At 43.6% G+C, this 21714-nt stretch overlaps 1 protein-coding gene across 3 annotated transcripts in view; it reads left to right on the top strand.

Moving 5' to 3' along the window:
• HLTF (helicase like transcription factor) overlaps positions 1-21343 on the top strand; it is a 92538-nt gene extending 71195 nt beyond the window's left edge. For 2 of the 3 annotated variants that reach the window (XM_033957797.1, XM_033957798.1), the window contains exons 18-22: positions 2392-2517; positions 11379-11491; positions 11791-11971; positions 16681-16761; positions 19970-21343. In XM_033957797.1, coding sequence (XP_033813688.1) covers positions 2392-2517; positions 11379-11491; positions 11791-11971; positions 16681-16761; positions 19970-20122 — 654 coding nt within the window. In that variant the 3' untranslated portion in view covers positions 20123-21343. The remainder of the gene's footprint in view (positions 1-2391; positions 2518-11378; positions 11492-11790; positions 11972-16680; positions 16762-19969) is intronic. The other variant, XM_033957799.1, reaches the window with a different exon arrangement.
• The last annotated feature ends 371 nt before the right edge of the window (positions 21344-21714 follow it).

Below are 21714 nucleotides of genomic sequence, written 5' to 3'. Positions count from 1 at the left end.
AGCGAGACAAGCCTTAGAGCTGCAGGCCTTGTCATGCAGGGAGCCCTTCCTCAAGATCATGAATGCCTGAGTTTCCATGCGCACAATTCCGTCCTTCTTGCTGAAAGCAATTTTGGCGTTTCATATCAATCAAGAGGTAAGATTGCCAGGGTTCCAGACCATAGGGTCAAAGAGGACAGAATTCTGAGAAAGTTGGATATGAGTAGAGAGACCTGCTACATTATCTAGAGGTCACCAATGAGTTCCGACTGTCGGACCATCTATTTGTGCTCACCAGTCAGGTTAGACGCAGTAGACTGGCATCTTAAGGTGACCATTTCAAGATGGATATGAATGGCCATTTTGTCAGCATATATTGCTGGTGGCAAGCAATTTCTGTTCTTGAAAGCGCATTCCACATGAAGCGTAGCCTCTCAGTGGGTGGAAGCTTTGGCAATTTCACCCAGGGAGATTTGTAAGGCAACGACCTAGTCCATTCTGCATAGATTCTCCAAGTTCTACAGATTGGACGTGGCAGCAAGGGAGGACACCATCTTTGTGTCTTCAGTGTTACGAGCAGGCACAGAGGTCCTGCCCTAGATTTCTGGGACTGCTTTTTGTATGCTCCTACTGTCCAAAATAATACACTTATTGAACTAGAAAAGGAGATTAAGTTCTTACCATGCTAATATCTTTTCTCCCATCCCCCTGTGCAGCAGAACCTTTGCTTGTATCCCCCACCCTGCCATACACCCCTCTTCCCCCCTCCCCCCCGCCGACCCTTCCATCTTTCCTGCTGACCGAAATATTGTACCTTGTAACAAACGGTAGCATCACAGCAATCTAGACAGGCTGCATCGCGGCCTTTTCCTACCCGGGTGCTTGTACTGTGTTGCTGATGATATCAGTGAGGCGACAGAGGAATTCTCGGGCAGGAGAAGGCCGCGAAGCAGCCTGTCTAGATTGCTGTGACGCTTCTGTTTGTTACAAGGTACAGTATTTCAGTCTTGCGGTCGGTGGGAGAGATGGAAGGGTCAGCGGGGAAGCGCTGCTGCCGGCGACTAGGGCTTATTTTCAGTGGTAGGTCTTATTTTGGGAGAAACACAGTAGTAAATACTATGAAATAATTCTTAGGAGGTATCTGACAAGTTAAGATGCTTTTCAGTGTTTCTAAAAGTGGGTTATATTTTAGACATCCTGGCATGAAATATAGCAAGAATTTGTAAGTAGATCCTTGTATTGGAGGCAAAACAACAGAAGTTTCAAGTTTCAAGTTTTATTGATTTTGATAAATCGCCTATTTTGTACTAAGCGAGCAACAATTAAAAAGAAATGCTATACATAGTTTTAAAAGAGGTACATAAAAATTTCGGACAGACAATACTGACAAACTTGAGAAACAATGGGAAGGGATAAAGTAGGTTAAAGTTACATATTGCGTTTCTCAGAGGAGAAGAAAGTGAAAATATGACAGAGGAAAAAACATTAGGGTTGGGGGTTTAGAAAGTCATATTGAGAGAAGTTGAGAAAAAAGAAATGGGAATTATTTAAAATTGCTGATTAAAAAAAATTAAAAAATAATAGTAAGTGAGAAGGTTTTAAATATTAAAAGAAGTTTTAAAAAAGAAAGTTTTTAGGTTAGATTTAAATAAGTTCAGGTCTTTGGTTTCTCTAATGTATAAAGGAAGGGCATTCCAAGTAAGGGGAGCCATGACTGAGAATATGTCGTGACGTCTGGTTCCGATGATCTTTAGAGAAGGTACAGTAAGTGTTCCTAAAGCAGTTGATCTTAATGCTCGGGACGAGCTATATGGAATTAATAGTTGATCTATAAATAAAGGTTCATTATTGAGTAGAGTTTTGAAAGTTAGAAGTGATATTTTATAGGTTATTCGTTGATTAATTGGGAGCCAGTGTGAGTCTATTAAAAAGGGTGTTACATGGTCGTATTTTTTGCCATTATGAATGATTTTAACTGCAGTGTTTTGTATTATTTGTAGACTTTTTTTTCTTTTTGTGTAATGTTTAATAAGAGTGAATTACAATAGTCTAATTTGGACATGACCAAAGAGTGTATTAAAATATTCAATGATTTAGGTTCCAGAAATTTAGACATCGAGCGGATTAGGCGCAAGTGAAAAAAACAGCATTTTACCACATTGCTAATATGTTCATGGTACGAGAATTTATCATCAATAGTGACTCCTAGTAATTTTAGTGATGATAGGAACCTTTGCTTTGGTATGATTTAAGAGTGAGGTGTGCAAATTATCATTGCCAAGCTTAATGCTGGTCAGTTTGTAATTCTGAAGATACAAGAAAATCAGTCCCACAGCTGTATATTTTTAGTGGGTGTATACCTTTTGTGCTTGTTTTCTAAATCCAGCACCACTGTTTTTATGTGTTTTTCAGCCAGATGCCAAATGTCCCCTTTGTAGAAGTGAACTGCGTCTGGAACATTTGGTAGAATTCCCTCTGGAGGAGTCTGAGACTTCTGTGGTTGAGAAGAAGAGCAAGGAATGGCTACCTAGTTCAAAGGTAAAGTTACTGTTTTTGTAATGGGGTTTACTATTTTGAAAGGAGTGGTATTACAAAATATATAAATTATTAAATTGCCAGTTGATGATTTTAATAATTGATGTTTGTTTGGAAGGCTAGCTATAACTTCATATGAGAAAGAGATTCATATTTAATTGTGGCAGTGGCATGCTGGTGAGACAGAGCAGGAGGTTGAATGATGAGGTTAAAACAAGAAACTCTGAAGCATACGTATCAGAGGAGTCATTGGCATCAATGTTAAAGCCCCCCAGGTGGAAGACAGTTCAAGAGATTAGGAAATCCAGGAGTCAATGTCAGTTTGAAAGAGAGAAAACAGAGAGTAGGATTAAATAGTCAGTATTTTTAATGGAAAAGGGTAGGTAGTGGGGATGTCATTGTTGATATGTTGAAGCCCTCTGTTCAGTGTGCAGTGGCAGCTAAGAGAGCAAATGGAATGTTAGGAATTATTAGGAAAGGAATGGAAAACAAAACTGAGAATATTATAATGCCTTGGTGTATCGCTCCATGATATGATCACACATCGAATATTATGTGCAATTCTGGTCACTGCATCTCAAAAAAGATATAGCAGAATTAGAAAAAGTACAGAGAAGAGTGATGAAAATGATAAAGGGAATGGCTTGACTTTCCTAGCAGGAAAGGCTAAGGAGGATAGGACTCTTCAGCTTGGAGAACAGAAGGCTAAGGGGAAATATGGTAGAGGTCTATAAAATACTGAGTGGAGTGGACAGGTAGATATGAATTGCTTGTTTACCCGTTCCAAAAATATTAGGACTCGGGAGCACATAATGAAGCTACTAGGTAGTAAATTTAAAACAAATAAGAGAAAATTTTATTTCTTCACTCAACATATAATTAAACTCTGGAATTCATTGTCAGAGAATGTAGTTAAAGCAGTTAGTTTATCAGGGTTTTAAAAAGTCCATAAGCAATTATTCCAATGCAATAGGAATGGTATGCTTAACCGTAGGGTTGTCTATGCCTGCTCACGAGCATTCTGCAGAAGATGTCAGTTGCGGCTTTTCATCTCCTCCTACTCCCCGGTCTCTGCTGCTCTCTTCCTTCTGCAGGTGAACATGAAGGTGTTCTGATCGCCCTTTATTTTTTTGCAGTGTTTTTTTCAGTTGTTTGCGGGTTTTATGTGGCTCCAGAATCGGCTGTGCCTGTTTGGAGAGGAACAGACTTTGTCTGCATTTGGTAGGTACATCCTTTGGGGATCTGTTCAGCCAGTCTACTGAATATTTGTGGAGCTCAGGGTTTAGGGCCCTCAGCATTTGCTCGCTTCCTTGGCTTGGTCAGGAGCTTGAGCACAGGTTGTTAGGCATCAATAGTGTCCAGGGTGCTTATGGTGCTGGCTGCGTTTTGCCTCCCCTCCCTTCTTTTTTTCAGTGGTCACTGGACTGGGGAGTGAAGGTTCAGTTTGTTTGGCAGCCTGAAGATCTTGACGCAACAGCTGACTGGTGGCTTGTGACAGAAAATCCCTCCAGATCCAGTTACTCTCTCAAGGAGCTGAGGCAGGCTGCAGAACCTTTTCCCCTGCACATGATCTGCGAGTACAGGCTGTGACAGCCTATGAGGAAAATTGGGGTGGGGTGTGTATGAAAAACTGACCCTTAGAGTTCAAGTAGCAGGACTCTCCTGCTTCCAGGGCTGAGAGAAGAGAGCTTCGCTAGCGACCCACCTGAACATAGGTTCATGAAGGATGCACTGAGACTACGGCCTCCAATTCGAGCACCGTTTCCATCCTGGAATATTAATGTGGTGGTATAGGGACTCAGCAGAGCCCCATATGAACCCTTAAAGGAAGTTTCCCTCATGGATCTGATGGTTAAAGCAGTATTCTTGGTGGTGATTACATCGACCGGGAGAGTTTCAGAATTGCAGGCTTTGTCATGTAGAGAACTGCTTCTCCTGGTCACTGAAGCTGGAATGACTTTGCATACGGTTCCCTCTTTTATTTTTTTACCGAAGGTCGTTTTGCCTTCCATATCAACCAAGAAGTTACACCAGCATTTCACCCGACAGGGTCCAAGAAAAAGGACAAGACCTTAAAGGTATTTGATGTCAAAGAGTTCTATTAAGTTGCCTGGAGACAACCAATGAGTTTTGTGTCTCAGATCATCTTTTCAGGCGAGGCAGGCCTGCCTCCAAGATTGCCTTCTCTAGATGGATTCATAGAGCTATTTCCTTAGCAACAGCAGCAGATGAATCCAGAGACCAGTGGGATGGCAGACATCTACCAGCAGGTGGAGATAGAGAAACTGATTAATAGGTGGTCCTATTGGCTGGCACACCTCCTTTATCTTCAGTATGCTCTATCTCCCAGCAGTTGATGGTTGCTATTCAACTAGTTCCTGAATTCTGGCTGTGACTGGAAAATTCAATTTCTTCTGTTAAGAATTTCTCTTCAGGTAGACAAGGGTGACTGGTTGAGCGGTGCCAGCTTTGGAAGTCACTCCTGGGCCACCCCAGGTCCCTGCTTCACTCTCCCCTCCGTTGGTTTGAGGGGTATTCTTGCTTCTCTCAATTTTCTTCTTTCCCTTAAAAAAAAAAAAAAAGAGAAAAAGAGAGAGAACTAAATTGTTGTAGCTGGACTATACTTTTCTGTCAGTCTACAACTACCAGTTTTTTGACAGTTTATCATTTGGTGCTGGGTGAGTGGAGCTTTAATTTATTGTAGTTTGTTTCTGGTGGTTTATTTACCTCAGAAGCGATTTACTTTTATTGAAGCCATTTTGCTGTCGGCTGAGCGTGTTCCGTTGTATAGACATGGTGGCAGAGGTAGTAAAAAGGTATTTGCGCTGTGAGAAGCGCCGAACACCATTGGGCCTGTGTTCTGCCGGTTGTACAGACGCTCTGGCAGAAGAAGTTAATTTATTGCCGAACGAAACAGTGTTTTCCCGTGCTGGTGAAGTGTGGCCCAGCTCTCTTTCGCTCGCGGCAGAGCCTGTTCCGCTTCATTGCTTGTTGGCGGCTGGGGAAGTTTCAGTGGTAGTCAGCGCTTCCTCATCTTTGTTTCCAGCGGCTGTTTCTTTGCAGGAGAAAGTGCAGGCAGTGCCAACAGGGGCTAACATGGCAGCTTTTTCACCGGCATTTGTGATGATTATGCATAAATCATTTTTAATGCACAGCTCTCGTCTGCACATCAAGGGTAATTTAACTTGAATAATTTTGCCTCACTCCTGCCTAGTAGACCTCCTCTGGATTCCCAGGTGGCAAAAAGGCGCAAAGTGTCACCCATGGATGGAGGTGACCCTTCATCAGACTCCAGCTTATCCCTTGCTATTCCGGAAGCTTTGGAGGAGGAGGAAGTGGCAGATTTGGAGTTAGAGAAAGCGCTAGCTAGGGAGGTTGATGATCCTAGAGTGCTCCGATTTCCATAAGGAAGAATTACCATCATTTATTTCTAAGGCACTCCAAGGTCTAAATATCTCTCAAATTGATCCGCAGGTATCAGGTGCGCCTAATCTTCTTATGCCGGGCACGAGAAAACCACCTAAAACATTTCCAGTCCATAAAGCCATGCAGGAACTTATTATGGCTCAATGGGACACGTCTGAGGCTACTCTACGGGTGGCAAAGGCCATGCGGCAGTTGTACCCAATAGCTCAGGAGGAGCTGGAGAAGTTTAAGCTCCCGAGGGTGGATGCGTTGGTGGCTGCAGTTAATCAAAAAGACTACATTGCCGGTTAAGGGAGGTGTAGCACTCAAAGACATCCAGGATAGGAAGAGTGAATCTTTGCTTAAACTTTCCTTTGATGTGGCAGTGACATTGCAAGCGGCCATGTGCAGTTCATATGCTGAACAAGCATGTCTGCAATGAGCACAATGAATGGCATATAAAACGATGGAGACAGGGGTTTCTGTTCCATCTGACTTGGCTGATATGGAAACGGGGCTAGCATATTTGGCAGATGCCTTATATGATTTGCGCGTCTGCAAAACAAATGTCTCTTTCGGTAGTTTCTCACAGATCTTTATTGCTCTGTCATTGGGCAGCAAATGCTGCATCCAAGCTTCGGTTAGTGCGGCTCCCTTTTAAGGGTTGTCTGTTATTTGGTGAAGATTTGGACAAGTTGGTAAAAAATTTTGGCGATTTCAAAATGCAGAGGTTGCCGGAAAGTGCAATGCACCCTTCAAGTTCTTCTACAACTTGGGGCTGTAGTTCCAGTTCCACAGGAACAAAGGGTTCAGGGAAGATATTCCATTTACTTCATAGTACCCAAGAAGGGAGGTTTGGTCAGACTGGTTCTAGATCTCATACGGGTCAAACAATTTCTCAACGTCAGACATTTCTGTATAGAAACTGTGTGATTGTACCCAAAACGGATAGGGACACCTCTAAAGTGGCCAATTATAGCCCATATCCTTTTTAAACATTGATTGCAAAATTCTAGCAAAAATCTTAGCTTTTAGACTGGATAAAGTACTGGGTGATATTATTCATCCTGATCAAGTAGGCTTTATGAGAAATAGGTTCATCGGTGACAATGCTCGTATGGTCCACTCCATAATTGATCTGGCCCACTCTCTATCCCAATCTCTATCTGGTCCAAGTCTGAATTATTATCTCTGAATGATCTGACCACCATAGCTGATTGTGGCACGACCCAATTTCAATGGGCCTCCTCTCATCTCAAATATTTGGGAGTCTTATTTCATAGGGACAGAAACCATATGATGGATCTGAACTTATCTGCAATTACCTCTAAAGTTGACGCACTGGTGAAACGGTGGTCTCTGCTTACCCTTTCATGGTGAGTTCAAAACGACGATTGCACTAATTATTAATTACTATACGTCTGTTACCGAGATTGGCTCACTGAGTTTTTTACAAATCAATTTGGAAAACCCTAACATCATACCTCTGGAATTATAAAAAACCCCAGATCTCATTAGCTGTCCTGAAGACATCTAAAGATGGGGGGTATGGGGTTTCCAGATTTTTTTCTATATCATGTTTCTGCTCTGCTCCGATACAGCATTTTCTGGTCTCAGGACCTGGCTCCCATTGAAAGATGCTCTGCTTGGCTTTTTGTAGAAGCAGATCTAGTACATCCCATCCCTATTCAATGTCTTCCATATACCCCTATTCATACCGTGCTAGACAAATCCGTGACAGTTATTGCCACCATTTATGCCATACAACATCTTGATACAATCTCCAAACATAACCGATAGACAACCACTCAATCTCCTATATGGAATAATGCTCAAATTCTAATAGGTGGATGTACTATTCACTGGAAGGAATGGATTACCAGAAATATTTGGTCTCTAGATCTTATTATGATGGATGATGTATTGCCTTCTTTTTCACAACTTATGGGAAAATTCGATCTTCCTCCTACGGAGTTCTTCCACTGGATGCAACTCTCTCATTGTCTTAAGAAATGCCTACCCTCTCTTTCCAGTTATTCATCCTTGTCTAATTTTATCAGATTATCCCAACTGGGTTTCACACTAGGCCACACCACTTCTTTGTTTTACAAAGAATTACTCTCTAATGCCTATTCCAAGACCAAAAGATCTACAGACTCTTGGTCTTCTGAACTCTCCTGATCTGACTCTAACATGGAGTGGTCCCAATACTTCAGATGGATTCTCCGCCCTACCACATCCACCACCCTCTCTGTCTCTCTTTTTCCTCCACTATAAAGCTCATTGGACACCTAGTAAAATGTTCCAGGCCGAGCTTCGAGATAACAATTCCTGCTGGCATTGTGCTACTGATCTTGGAGATTTGTTACACATGATATATTCCTGTCTTTATTATTCAAGATTTTTGGTCTCGGGTCTGGTGGTCCATTCTCAAGATCCTGTCTATTCACTCCCAGCTTAAACCAGACATGATTATATTTAGATCCCTAGCTTTTACTGATGAGCTGGATAAATGGCAACAGTCCCTCTTTAATATTCTCATCGCCCTCACAATTAAAATGATTTTACATAACTGGAAATCAACTGATCTCCTCAATATTACATTTTGGTGGAACACAATTCTTTTAATACGCCTATATGAATCCAAAGCGGCTGCTTTCTCTAACAGGCAAATTGTCATAGACAAAATTTGGGCCCCCATTTTGAACTTTTTGAAAGGTCGCGGCTGAGGCTTAGGGGTTATTTGGAATAGGTTATTTCGACTGGGAAGAAGGTGGAGGAGCTGAAAAGCTGTGATTGGCAGCTTCTGCAGAATGCTTGTGAGCAAGCATGGAGAACCCTATGGTTCAGCATACCATTCCTATCTCTTTTTAAGATGGACTTGAGAAAATACACCACTTATTTCTAGGACAAGCAGCATAAAATCTGTTCTACTCTTTTGGGATCTTGCCAGGTACTTGTGCCCTGGATTGGCCACTGTTGGAAACAGGATACTGGGTTTGATGTACCCTTGATCTGTTCTAGTTTGGCAACATTTGTTTTTTTATGAAGAGAGGGACTTACTAGGGGGTCCATAAATGACAACCACCTGCAGTTACACAGTTAGAATCCAGGTTGCAAAGTGCCACAAGAGTCCCCCACCTCCACCCCCATGGATCACATGACAAGGTTTTAAAAAGTTCCCTCTTCTATGAGACACCCCTGCCAGCCCATATTTACAATGAAGTCACTTCCCATCCGTTTCTGAATACAATTCAAACTCCTCTTACTGACCTACAAATGTATTCACTCGGCTGCCCCTCACTATCTCTCTTCACTTATCTCCCCCGATGTTCCCCCACCCGTGAGCTCCTCTCAGCTGATAAGTCCCTCCTATCGATGCCCTTCTCCTCCTCTGCCAACTCCAGACGCCGTCCATTCTATCTTGTTGCGTTGTATGCCTGGAACAAACTACCCAAATCCCAATGGTGTGCTCCGTCGCTGGCAATGTTTAGGTCCAAGTTAAAAGCCCACCTCTTTGAGAGTACTTTCAACTTCTAACTCCTCTCACCTTGGGTTCTACATCCCCCACCCTCTATGTCATGTCTGTCTGTCCAAGTTAGATCCTAAGCTCTTCTGAGCAAGGACTGTCTATTAAATGTCAAAATGTACAGCGCTGTGTGTGCCTTTTAGCGCTATATAAGTGATAAATAGTAGTAGTAATACACTTTTTTTGTTTGTTTGTTTAATGTCTTTTTTTAGCTCTCTTGGCAACAAACTAAGGGCTCCTTTTATCAAGCCGCGCTAGCAGGGTTAACGTGCGTGACTTATCACACGTTAACCCCTGTGCTGGCCTGCTCAAGAGGAGGCAATAGCGGCTAGCGTGGCTAGTGGTTTAGCACAAGCTATTACGCGCGTTAAACCACTAGCGCGGCTTGATAAAAGGAGCCCTAAAAGTTGTCTTGCATATATAGGAAGCCATGTTCAGATTATCTTTCCTGTATTAATATCACTAAGGAACTTTTAATTACATTGAAGTTAGTTTTAAATGTATTTCATTATTGTCACTCATTTGCTAAAACTAAATAAATACTTAAAAAAAAAAGAAAGACTACTGTGGGTGGGAGGTAAATTTAGCCCTTTATCAAATGTTACTCCCAGTTTAGATGGCAATATATCCCTCTTCATACAAAGGCCTGAAGCTTAGGAGTTGGGATTGATTCTACTTTAAAAGGGAAATCTCAATTTATTCCAAAAACTGATTATTTTTTTTTTTTTTTGCATTAAATTAAACCCCTTTCTGTCCTTAGATGACTTACATGCAATCACCTTCGCATGCCTGGATACTGTGAGTCTCTATATTCAGACATTTCAAAACCTTTATTGTCCTGATTGCAGTTATTACAAAACACTGAAGTAAATATAATATTGTGTAAATAGAGTGACCCCATTACTGAGAGAACTTTATTAGCTACCAGTGGAAGCCCATATCAGTTTTTAAATGTCTTATAACTGATCCTATTGGATATCATCCCGGGCCAACTTGTAGATAGCTGCTGCTTTAGTGGGGTCCTATGGGCAGGAGTAATGCAACTTACTCTTGCCTGTCACAGCAGCTAGTGCTGAGAGGCTTCCGCGAGTGGTCATAGCAGGACTCCACTAGACTACCAGATATCTATTTACAAGTAGACCCAGGTTGGCCTTTAAATACATGGGAGAGAGGGTGGATTTGGAGGAGCAAAGAGCAGCTTACCCAGGTCCCTGCAGATATTCAGCCATGACTTGCATAAATGTCCCAGTTGGTGGCTTCCTTAAACTTATTTATCCTCAGATATTTAATTCTGGTGCCTGGACATGCCACATCATTGAATATCCAGAGCTAAATCTGCCCGCAGCACTTGGTGTTTAAATATTGGTTGCTATGTGTTTTGGTCCCCATCCTGAGGAATGTATTGCTAAAATAAATAGCTATAAGAACATAAGAAGTTGCCTCCACTGGGTCAGACCGAGGTCCATCTCGCCCAGCGGTCCGCTCCCGCGGCGGCCCATCAGGTCCGCGACCTGTGAAGTGGTTTCTGCCTACTTCTATAACCTACCTCAAGTTATATCTGTACCCCTCTATCCCCTTATCCTCCAGGAACCTATCCAAACCCTCCTTGAACCCCTGTACAGAGTTCTGGCCTATCACATTCTCCGGAAGCGCGTTCCATATGTCCACCACCCTCTGGGTAAAAAAGAACTTCCTAGCATTTGTTCTAAACCTGTCCCCTTTCAATTTCTCCGAGTGACCCCTAGTGCTTGTGGCTCCCCACAGTTTGAAAAATCTGTCCTTATTCACTTTCTCTATGCCCTTAAGGATTTTGAAGGTTTCTATCATGTCCCCTCTAAGTCTCCTCTTCTCCAGGGAGAACAGCCCCAGCATTTTTAACCTGTCAGCGTATGAAAAATGATATTAGATTTTACATTCTGCTGTTTTACAGGTCAGTGCTCTAATGCATTCATTGACAGAGCTGAGGAAGAAGAATCCAATGATCAAAAGTTTAATTGTGTCTCAGTTTACAGCATTTCTTTCTATAATAGAAACTCCATTGAGGTAAGCTGGATTATGAAAAACTGCTTAAAAGAAATAAAGCAGTTTTATCAATTTTCAATCATTTTTATTTAAAGAAAAGTTTTGAAAGGCTGAATATAAGTTCTGCAAAATACTTGAACAGTGACAGAAGAAAACTTATACAAATTATCCAACAGGGGATTTACAGTTCAGTATTACTTGTTTACAGTTTTTTATCCTGGTAGCAAATGTTTAAATATAGTAATAGTGAAGTTACTAGGTAGAATGTTGCCAAAGGAAAATAAGGAAGAGTATTTTATTCTCTCCCTTTCCTTTTCTAGAGAATCTGGATTTGTGTTTGTTCGTCTGGATGGCTCCTTGACACAGAAGAAAAGGATAGAAGCTATTCAGTGCTTTCAAAGTTCTGCACCTGAATCGCCAACCATAATGTTGCTGTCTCTAAAAGCTGGTGGAGTTGGACTAAATCTGACTGCAGCTTCACGTGTATTTCTGATGGATCCAGTGAGTCCTTATTTTCTCTCCTTCCTTTCGCAGGTACAGATGTCAGCTATCTACCATTTTCATTAAAAATCATTTTCTGCAACTCTTCAAACTAGCCCAGTTCACTGATGGGTAATAGCTCATCATGACCAGCAGGTGGAGACAGACAAACCTTTTGGCTGTAATACAAGTAGCTGTGCTTCCCCCTAATATATTCAGTCTGTTCTCAGTCTCCAAGCAGGTGTGGTAAGCTGTTTTAGTCTTCCGTGGGTAAGTGTAGGCCTCTTAGAAGTTGTTTAGTGGCCTTGTCCCTGTCTGGTGCTGGACTGAGCTGGGGGGGGACCCTTTTGGGGGTCTGTCTGACTTCGGGGGTGTCACACTCGATGGGTCATGAGTTGAGTCCCTCCCCCCATTTCCTGCACCTCGCCAAAATTTTGTAGAGGTGCCTCAGCTGTAAGACTTGCCACTGATACTGGCAAGGCAATGGTTTGGAGAGTCAGTGGAGTCTATTCTGCCAGAAAAAAAAAAATCCTGAGGCAGTGCTGGTCTTAAGGGAGCCTTCAGTTCATTGTTATTGCCTTTTATTGCTAACCAACACTTTTTCCCTTAGCTAAGTTGCATATTGTGCAATGAGCACTTTTAAAGGGAAAAATTGCTCATTGTGCTCCAGACACGAGGTCGATGCAGCCGGTCTGTGCTTGCAGTGTGCTGGCCGCCGTGAAGGGGACTCCTTGAGGGCTTCAGGTGTCCAGGGATCCCCTTCGCAAGTGCCTCGCACATCGGCAGTTGACAGCGGGAATGCCCGGGTATCCCTCGTTACTCACACAGGGATTCCCCCAACCACTGACAAACAGAGAAATAATGTTTCCCTTACTGCTGATGCTGCTGGGGACTCCCTTACTGCTGTTGTCGGCTTGCCTGCTTTAGCGGCTGGGATGATTCAGGCTTCTCAGGGGCATGTTTTTCAGTGGGCTTTGCTCCGATTTTGGCGGGAAGCGCCTCCATTTTGTCTGCAACCTCAGGTGACCTACCCCCTCTATATTGGTGAGACAGGGGCAGGTTTCTGCTGGGTCCTCTGCTTTGGCAGTGAGTCCCATTGGGCCACCATGGTTTTTTTTCCCCCTGATTTTGTTTTCACATAGTGTAAGGCTTACATTCAGGCGGCCAGGGGTTCTGCTTCCGCACAAGGGGGGAGAAGGGGTTCCCTCTGCATCACTCTAGTTTGCCCACCCTCAGTGCCGGTTTCATCTCCTCTCCTCTCTCTTCCAAGCGGCCGAGGGTCTCTTGGGGTGATGATTTTCTCTATGGGGAGCAGTTTTCTCTTGAAGAGGACCTGGACCCTTTGGGAGACCTCCAGGATCCTCTCGGGGGGACGTATGACGCTGGCAGTGGGGAGGTTTTCAGTTCCGTCAGCTGGTGAGGATGCGTCGGTGATGCACATCTTTCAGCAGGAAGAGCTCCAGGAATTTATTCTTCAGGTCTCCTCGGTGCTACATTTTGAGGAAGGCACGAAGGAGCCCCTGCATGTGCTTGTGCAGTGGAAAACACCGGAGGTGCTCTACGGCTCGCCTGTTTCCCATCTCAGAGGGGGATAAATTGAAGTTGCCACTGGTGGACGCAGTGGTCTCTGCCATCTCGAAGCGGTGCCCGTTTAAGGGTGGCTCAGCCTTGAGAGACTCTGAAGAGCTTAGGTTAGAGTCCCTCCTTAAGCAGAATTTTGATATCACTGCCATTGAAGTCCAGGCGGCAATATGTGGTGGTCTGGTAGCTTTGGCTTGTTTTTGGTGGACCGAGCATGTCCTTGACCGTGAGTCTGATGACTGGTCCTTGGAGGAACAGGAAATAGCCAAAATTGAGATGGGTGCTTCTTATCTCTGATGCCATGTATGACCTGTTGTGGGCATTGTCTAAGTCCATGGCTCTCAGGGTGGCTGCTCGTCATACCTTATGGTTCCGGGCTTGGTCGGTGGAAGCGGCATCTAAGGCTAAGCTGATGAAATTTCCCTTTCGGTGGTCTTTTTTGTTTGGCGAGGATTTGGACAAGTTGGTTCAGACCTTAATGGACTCTAAGGTGCCCCGTCTTCCTGAAGATCGTGCCCACCCGCCTGGCATTGCTCGGGGGCGTTTGTGTGATTTCCACATATTTTGCCTTGGTCGAGGGGCTGCTTTTTTTCCTGCCTCTGGGTCTCCCCAGGGCCCGTCATGGGGTCATGCTTCCTCTGCCGCCCTTCCCGCCCAATGCCTACTCTCCGGCACCACTCTTGGTGAGTCTGGATCAGTCCCAGTGGACTGCTTAAGGATGTCGGTCTCCTCGGTTGGGGAGCTCAGTGTCTCGGTCATTTGGCTTAAGGCAGCTGGTCTCCGGAGGAGGCGTCTTGGTCAATCAATGTTCTGCAGACCAGAGCCATCCGACTGAAGTTGATGGGTAAGTTTGTTCGGGTTCTCTCGAACAGTGCCATGGCGGTGGCTTATGTCAGTCATCAGGGAGGAACCAGGAGTTGTCTGGTGGCGCAGGAAACTGCTCTGTTCATGGTGTGGGCAGAGACTCATCTTTGGGACATCTCGGCTTCCCACATAGAGGGAGTGGAGAATGTCCAGGTGGACTTCCTCAGTTGTCACGTGCTAGATCTCGGAGAGTGGTGTCTTGGTCCTGTAGCCTTCGAGTTGATTGTGCAGGCTTGGGGGCTGCCAGTTATGGACTTGATGGCCACGAATGTCAACCCCAAAGTGCCATGTTTCTTCAGTCGGTGCAGGGATGCTCAGGCCAAGGGACTGGATGCTCTGGTACAGCCTTGGCCAACGTTGGGCCTCCTGTACATGTTTCCTCTGCACCCCGGCCACATGATCCTGGTGGCTCCGGACTGGCCTAGGTTCTGGTTTGTCTTCTTGTGGTAGATCCTCTTCTGTTGCCCCTCTCGCCCGACCTGTCTCAGAGCCCCATTCCAATGCTTGGCTCTTGAGAGGGAATGCCTAGGTAAGAGAGGTTATTCAGATAAAGTGATCTCCACTCTCTTGGGGTCCCGGAGGCTTTCCACTTCTCATGCTTATGTGCGGGTTTGGCATATTTTTGAAGAGTGGTGTGGTGTCTTTCGCACCTCTTTGCCTCACATCTTGGAGTTCTTGCAGGATGGCCTGGATAGGGGCCTGGCCTGGTCTTCTCTCCGGGTTCAACTTGCAGCTTTGTTTGCATTTTGTGGTTTGCTGCAGGGTATACTTCTTTTCTAGATGTGGTTCGCTTTTTGAGGGCAGCTGAATTACTTCGGCTTCCAGTGTGGCCTTCGGTTCTGGCCTGGGATCTCAATCTAGTCCTGTCCGTGCTAGTGCGCCTTCCCTTTGAGCCCCTGGGTTCCTTCTCATTGAAGGACCTTACTCTCAAGGTGGTTTTCCTGGTGTCCATTACTACTGCGAGACGCGTTTCTAAGCTGCAGGTTTCTCTTGTAGGCCTCCCTTCCTGGAGTTTTCTAGGAAGCGGGTGGTGCTATGGCTTGTTCCTTCCTTTCTGCCGAAGGTGGTCTCGCTTTTTCATGTCAACCAGTCCATGGTCCTCCGAGTCTTGGATAGCCAGGAGGGCTCTTCGGAACAGAGGCAGTTGCGTAAGTTGGATGTCTATCGGGTCCTTCACTCTTATGTTCAGCGGACCCAGGAGTTCCGAAAGTTGGATAATCTTTTTGTCCTATTAGCGGGTCCTTGTAAGGGGGATGGCATTTCCAAGGCTACCATTGCATACTGGATCAAAGAGACTATCGCTTCCGCCTGTCTTCTTCAGAATAAGTCCATTCCGAATTTTCTCAAGGCTCTTTCCACTCGAGGTCAGGCAGCTTCTCAGGTGCCTCCAATGGATATCTGCAAGGCAGCAGTTTGGTCTTCTCTGCATTCATTTGTGCGACATTACCGTGTGGACATCCAGGTGTTCAGTGAGCATGTTCTGGTGGTGGTCCTCCGAGGATCCCATCCACGATGGGTACTGCTTTGGTATGTCCCATCAGTGAGCTGTACTGGTCTGGAGAGATGCTAAAGATGGAGAAATTAGGTTCTTACCAGCTAATTTTCTTTCTTTTAGATTCTCCAGACTAGTACAGTCCCCATCCTGTTTGTCTGTATTTACGGAATTCATGTGAAGAGTGTGTTTTTTTTTCTGCGGGTTCTAGTATTTTTATAGAGTCGAGGAGATCAAAAGAACAGCGGCTATGGCGTAGTTGGCGAGCTGTGCGGACATTTTGTTGAAGGGGCTTCTTCTATGCAATTTCCAACAGTATTGCTCTGTGTTAGTTGTTACTCCTGTTAGGATTGTTGTTGCTGTTATAATTAGTACTACTTAGTTCTGATTGGCTATTCTGCAAACTGGTTAGACTTGAGGGAAGCACAGCTAATAGTATTACAGTCAAAATTTTGTCTCAGTTTCCACCTGCTGGTCATGGTGAGCTATTACCCATCAGTGAACTGTACCGGTTTGGAGATTCTAAAAGAAAGAAAATTTAGCAGATAAGAACCTAATTCCTCCATGATTATGTGAGAACTTGCATGCTGCTCTCTGTGTAGAATACCTGCTTCAGGTGAGTAATTTGTTTTTCTGTTGTTCCTTTTATAGTCTTCAGTCTGAGGGGTCATATGACCATATTTCTGTTGTACTGAAGCCACCTGCTCTAACAATAGGTGTTTAAAATTATTTATGTTCCCTAAGTGTCTGAGAGAGGTTTTACAAGCAGATGTAATTTTTGTGTTTTCTGCAGGCCTGGAATCCTGCTGCTGAGGAACAGTGTTTTGACAGGTGCCACAGGCTTGGCCAGAAAAAAGAAGTAATCATCACTAAGGTAATCTAGAAATTCTATTCAAATAGGATGGTATGGAAAGAAATTATAAGACCATAGAAATTCTATTCAAATAGGATGGTATGAAAAGAAATTATAAGACCGTAGTGCCTTTCATATGCTATGAGTGAGGGTGCTGTGCATCTCAAGGGAGGTGGAAAGACATCTTAATGATGAAATTATCAGGTTAAATACTGTTACATATATTGTTCTGTGACTGTACCATATTTAAATGCATGATGACAAATTTCCAACCAGAGTTTAATTAGAAATAACTATAACCTGCACAGGGTGAGGCTCTGGCCACCTTGTTGGGCAGACTGGAAAAGCTATGTAGGTCTTTATCTGCCATCATTTACTGTATTCCTGAGGGATCTGTGCTATGTCCAATACTCCTTTAATATCTTTCTTGCCCCTCTAACACTTCTACTCCAGTAACTTGGTTTCACTTTCTTCATCTATGCAGATGATATCCAACTTTTACTTCCACTTGATTCTCCCACTTCTCTCATTTCTGCCAACTTAAATATGCTGACAGGATTATAACAAGTAAACTAAAAATTAATTCCCACAAAACCGCAGTTATGATCTCCTCCTCTTGTACTCCATTCCCTAACCCACCCAGTTTTTCAATGAAAAGTGTTACTCTCATTTGTTGAAGCCTGAAGAATGGTCTGAAATTTGGCAGCTAAAATTTAATGCTAAGAAATGCAAAGTCATGCATTTGGGCTGCAAAAACCTGAGTAAATGGTACAGTTTAGGGGGTGAAGAACTTATGTGCACAACAGAAGAGCGGGACTTGGGTGTGATTGTATGTGATGATCTTAAGGTGGCCAAACAGGTTGAAAAGGTGATGGCGAAAGCTAGAAGGATGCTAAGATGCATATGGAGAGGTATGGCCATTAGGAAAAAGGAGGTATTGATGCCCCTGTATAAGATTTTGGTGAGACCTCATTTAGAATATTGTGCACAATTCTGGAGACTGCACCTTCAAAAATATATAAAAAGGATGGTCCAGTGGAAGGCTTCTAAAATGGTGCATGGTCTTTGTCATAAGGCATATGGGGACAGACTTAAATTGCTCAATCTGTATACTTTGGAGGAAAGGCGGGAGATGGGAGATATGATAGAGACTTTTAAATACCTACAGGTGTCTTGGGGTCCTGCTTCGGTTCTGGGGGTCTCTGGATCGTCTGGGAGGTTTTACCTTCCATGGGCCGCCCCTGTTCAGTCTCCTGCTACAGCTGCCTCTATCCAGCCTCCTCAGCCATCATCCAAGCGGCCACGGGTGTCTTAGGATGAGAATTCTTTTCTGGCTGATCTGTTTCCTCCAGATGAGGACTTGGATCTTGGGGAGGATTTTCCAGATCCGTTAGGGGGGTCTGATGTTTTGGATGGAGATTTTTCAGAGGCGTCGGTTGGCAAGGACACGTCTGTTGTGCACATATTTTATCGGGAAGAGTTGCAGGAACTCATTCTTCAGGCGTCTTCAGTTTTACACTTTGAAGAGGAAGCTAAGGACCCTCTTCTTAGAGGGATCCGATTAGCATCCCACTCTTTCCCTATGTATCAGGATATTTGGGATGTAGTGCACGCTCAGTGGAAAGTTCTGACCGCGCCTTTTCGGTTGATGAGGTGCATGGCCAAACTCTACCCCATTCCTGCATTGGTCTCGGTTATTGCACACAAACATACTGTGCTAGTGGCAGGCAGTGGCTATTGCACACAAACATACCGTGCTAGTGGCAGGCAGCTCAGCCCTGAGAGACCCTCAAGACCGTAAGATGGGAGCTCTACTTAAAAGCAGTTTTGATATGACTGCTCTGGCTGTGCAGGCGGTGATTTGTGGCGGTCTGGTAGCTCGGGCTTGTTTCCGTTGGTCTGAGAGAGTTCTTGACCATGAGACAACTGATTGGTCCTTGGTGGATCAGGAAGTTGCTAAGATTGAGCTGAGAGCTTCTTATCTCTCTGATGCCACTTATGATCTGTTGCATTCCTCAGCTAAGTCCATGGCTCTGGGTATAGTGACCTGCCGTATCCTGTGGCTTTGGGGTTGGTTGGCGGATGTGGCGTCTAAAGCCTTCTGAAAATCCAGATATACAATGTCGATCGGGTCGCCCTTGTCTATCTGCCTGTTTACTCCCTCGAAGAAGTGCAGCAAGTTTGTCAAACAAGATCTGCCTTTTCTGAAACCTCTCTGGCCGACCTAAAGGGGGAAATCCTTGATACAGCCATCTGGCGAAACTTCTATTTACTAAAATTATTTATAAAGATTGCACTTTAAGCACTTTGGAAAAATGTTTGACCGATGACGATTTCTGGTGTATAATATACTGTGTGTATTGAAACTTGATGTTCACACAGTTACACCACTGAGGTCTATGAATTGTTATAATATAACATGTTATTCTAAGGTCTTCTTTTGAACATACATATTTTGGGAGTGAACACCTTTCTAGTTTTGTATTTTGTAGACTACAGAAAAAAATGCATTTCTGCTTTTCTTTTACCAATATTGCACTGCTTATACGAGTAGAGTCTGGCTTTCTTAGTTTTTATATGCATTTTTTTGCAGTCCTCTATCAGGTCTGCCCCACAGTGTCGGGCCCTGTTAGAAAACAGGCTCTTCCCTTGCCACCCAATATAACAATGCAGAAAACCAGTGGTCTCCACCTCCCATAGAGCCACCACACAAACAAAAACTCACTTTAAACAGTGTCATGCAGTAGGAGCATGTGCTATTGACAAAAGTACCTTCATATAATTGATTGTACTCATTAGCCTTACTCTTTACCCTGTTACTGGGGTGATATGAATATTTTTTTGCATGCTGGAGAATGTGGCGTTTCATATGTCTAGTTGTGCTATAGAAATTAGTAGGAGTAATATACAGAACTGGAGATTCAGGGCTTATATTGAGGTTTTGTTCAATGCTGAAGATCATCCAAACTTTACTCCTACATAGTGGAATTTGTTAAATGATATTATACCTAGAAAGCCTTTATCTAACATCATTTATTCTGTTACTCTGTTAAATGTGTGTGTGGGAAAGGTGTGAAACATGATGGTGGGTGTGATGCACTGAAGTATCACTTTGGCGCTTCCCCCCCCCCCCCCCACTAAGGTGGTATACTCATTTTTATTGTTAAAATATTACTGTTTTTACAAATTACTGCAACTAAATGCCATATTACTTTTTTTTTAAATTTAGTTTATTGTGAAAAATTCAGTTGAAGAAAATATGGTGAAAATCCAGGACAAGAAAAGAGAACTTGCAGCAGGAGCCTTTGGTACAAAGAAGATGAGTTCAAGTGAAATGAAACAGGCAAAGATTAAAGAGATAAAAGCACTGATTGATATCTAGTACAGCAGTGAAGTTTCAGGTTATGTTGGGTTCTGACAAGGGGACAGCTGAATGACGTCTTGCTTGTAGACAACAGTTTATTTTAAGATCAGAGCCTGGTTGGGAGCTTATGGGCTTGAAATAGGCCACAATACTGATCTACCAGTTTGCTTTCCAAGAATCTGAAAATGTCTCCATTTACAAATGAAATAAGAAGTGATGTGAATATACAGATGCCATGGAACACTGTCAGTAATGTTTCTAAGGCTTCTTGGGTGGGGACTTACAAGAAAATCCCTGCTCCTCATTTGAGATTTGATATACACTTCTCCCTCCGAATCCGCGGTTTCAGTATCCGCGGATTTGGTTATTTGGGATTTTTATTTATTTTTTTTTTTTAATAAAAACCCTATTTTCATTTTTTTGGCTATTAAGCTGTCCAAGCCACCCCGGAACCTTATCTGGTGGTCTAGAGGTGAAGCAGGGCAGGAGCGATCTTCCTTTTCCAAGATTACAATGGGAACTCCTGGCAGCCATTCTTATGACAGCTCCGCATGGGGCAGGAGCATAGGAAGATCGCTCCTGCCCCGCTTCACCACTAGGTAAGGTTCCAGGGACGTAGATTCGGGTTTGTTGCCCTTTATTAACCCCCTCCCAACAAGCGCCTCTTACCTGCATCCTCCCGCTGCCGCCTCTTCACTCCCCCGGCCCAACTCCAAAGCGGGGAAAGAGGAGACTGAAGCACCCACACTGGTCCCTCGCAACATGCACGGAGGGAGGGAGGCAGAGACCACCAGATAAGGTCCAGGGGTGGGTCAGAGCTGGCACAAAGTTATTTGCGATTTTTCACACTTCGCGGTCCGGCTCTGCCCCTAACCCCTGTGAATACCGAGGGAGAAGTGTATTGTAAGATTTACAGGTACAGAGGGAGCCATTACTTTTTTTTTTTTTAAGATATATTTATTGTGTTCTACCACTAGTGATATGGCATTTGATATGTTGATTATAGATTTAGCTGAATGTTAGCTGTGTGAAAAGTTGGCATTCTAGGTAATTATTCTTAACCTTTTTATATTTTTGAGAGAAATATTTCAGGATTATTTTTTTACAAAATTGTGTGTAAACATCATTGTAAGTAACTGCAGTTAAATAGTGAATACCCTAACATGTCTATAAATCAAAACCTTGGTCATCATTTAATAAAGTACTGGCAGTAGTTGTGGACATTCCAGCTTTACCAGATTGTGTTTCACTGAGTCACATGCTGTTTGAAACGGTTTTAGATGTAAAAGTTTTTAAAGCTGTGGTTATAGCAATGCTAACTTGTGTGTCTTATTACACTGCTTTCCAAAAATAGTGACAAACTATTCAATTATGGTATGGTAAATACCTTGACAACAGATCAACAGGGCAAAACAGTATCAAGTTCATATCTGGCAGCATCAGCTTCAGAACTACAAAAACAAAAGTCATGGGCTTTGTAATCTGTTTCTTTTATTCGGTATTCTGCAGGAGCTGACTCCACATTATCCTTCACTAGTTAACAAGTGCCTTCTGTCAGAATCTGGTCTAATGATTAGACAATATCAGCTCAAATAAAACAGCAGTCAATA

Source organism: Geotrypetes seraphini, chromosome 9, assembly GCF_902459505.1.
Source record: "Geotrypetes seraphini chromosome 9, aGeoSer1.1, whole genome shotgun sequence".
NCBI lineage: Eukaryota > Metazoa > Chordata > Amphibia > Gymnophiona > Dermophiidae > Geotrypetes > Geotrypetes seraphini.
Note: the sequence above shows the minus strand (reverse complement) of the source record. Positions and strands in the feature narration are given on the sequence as shown.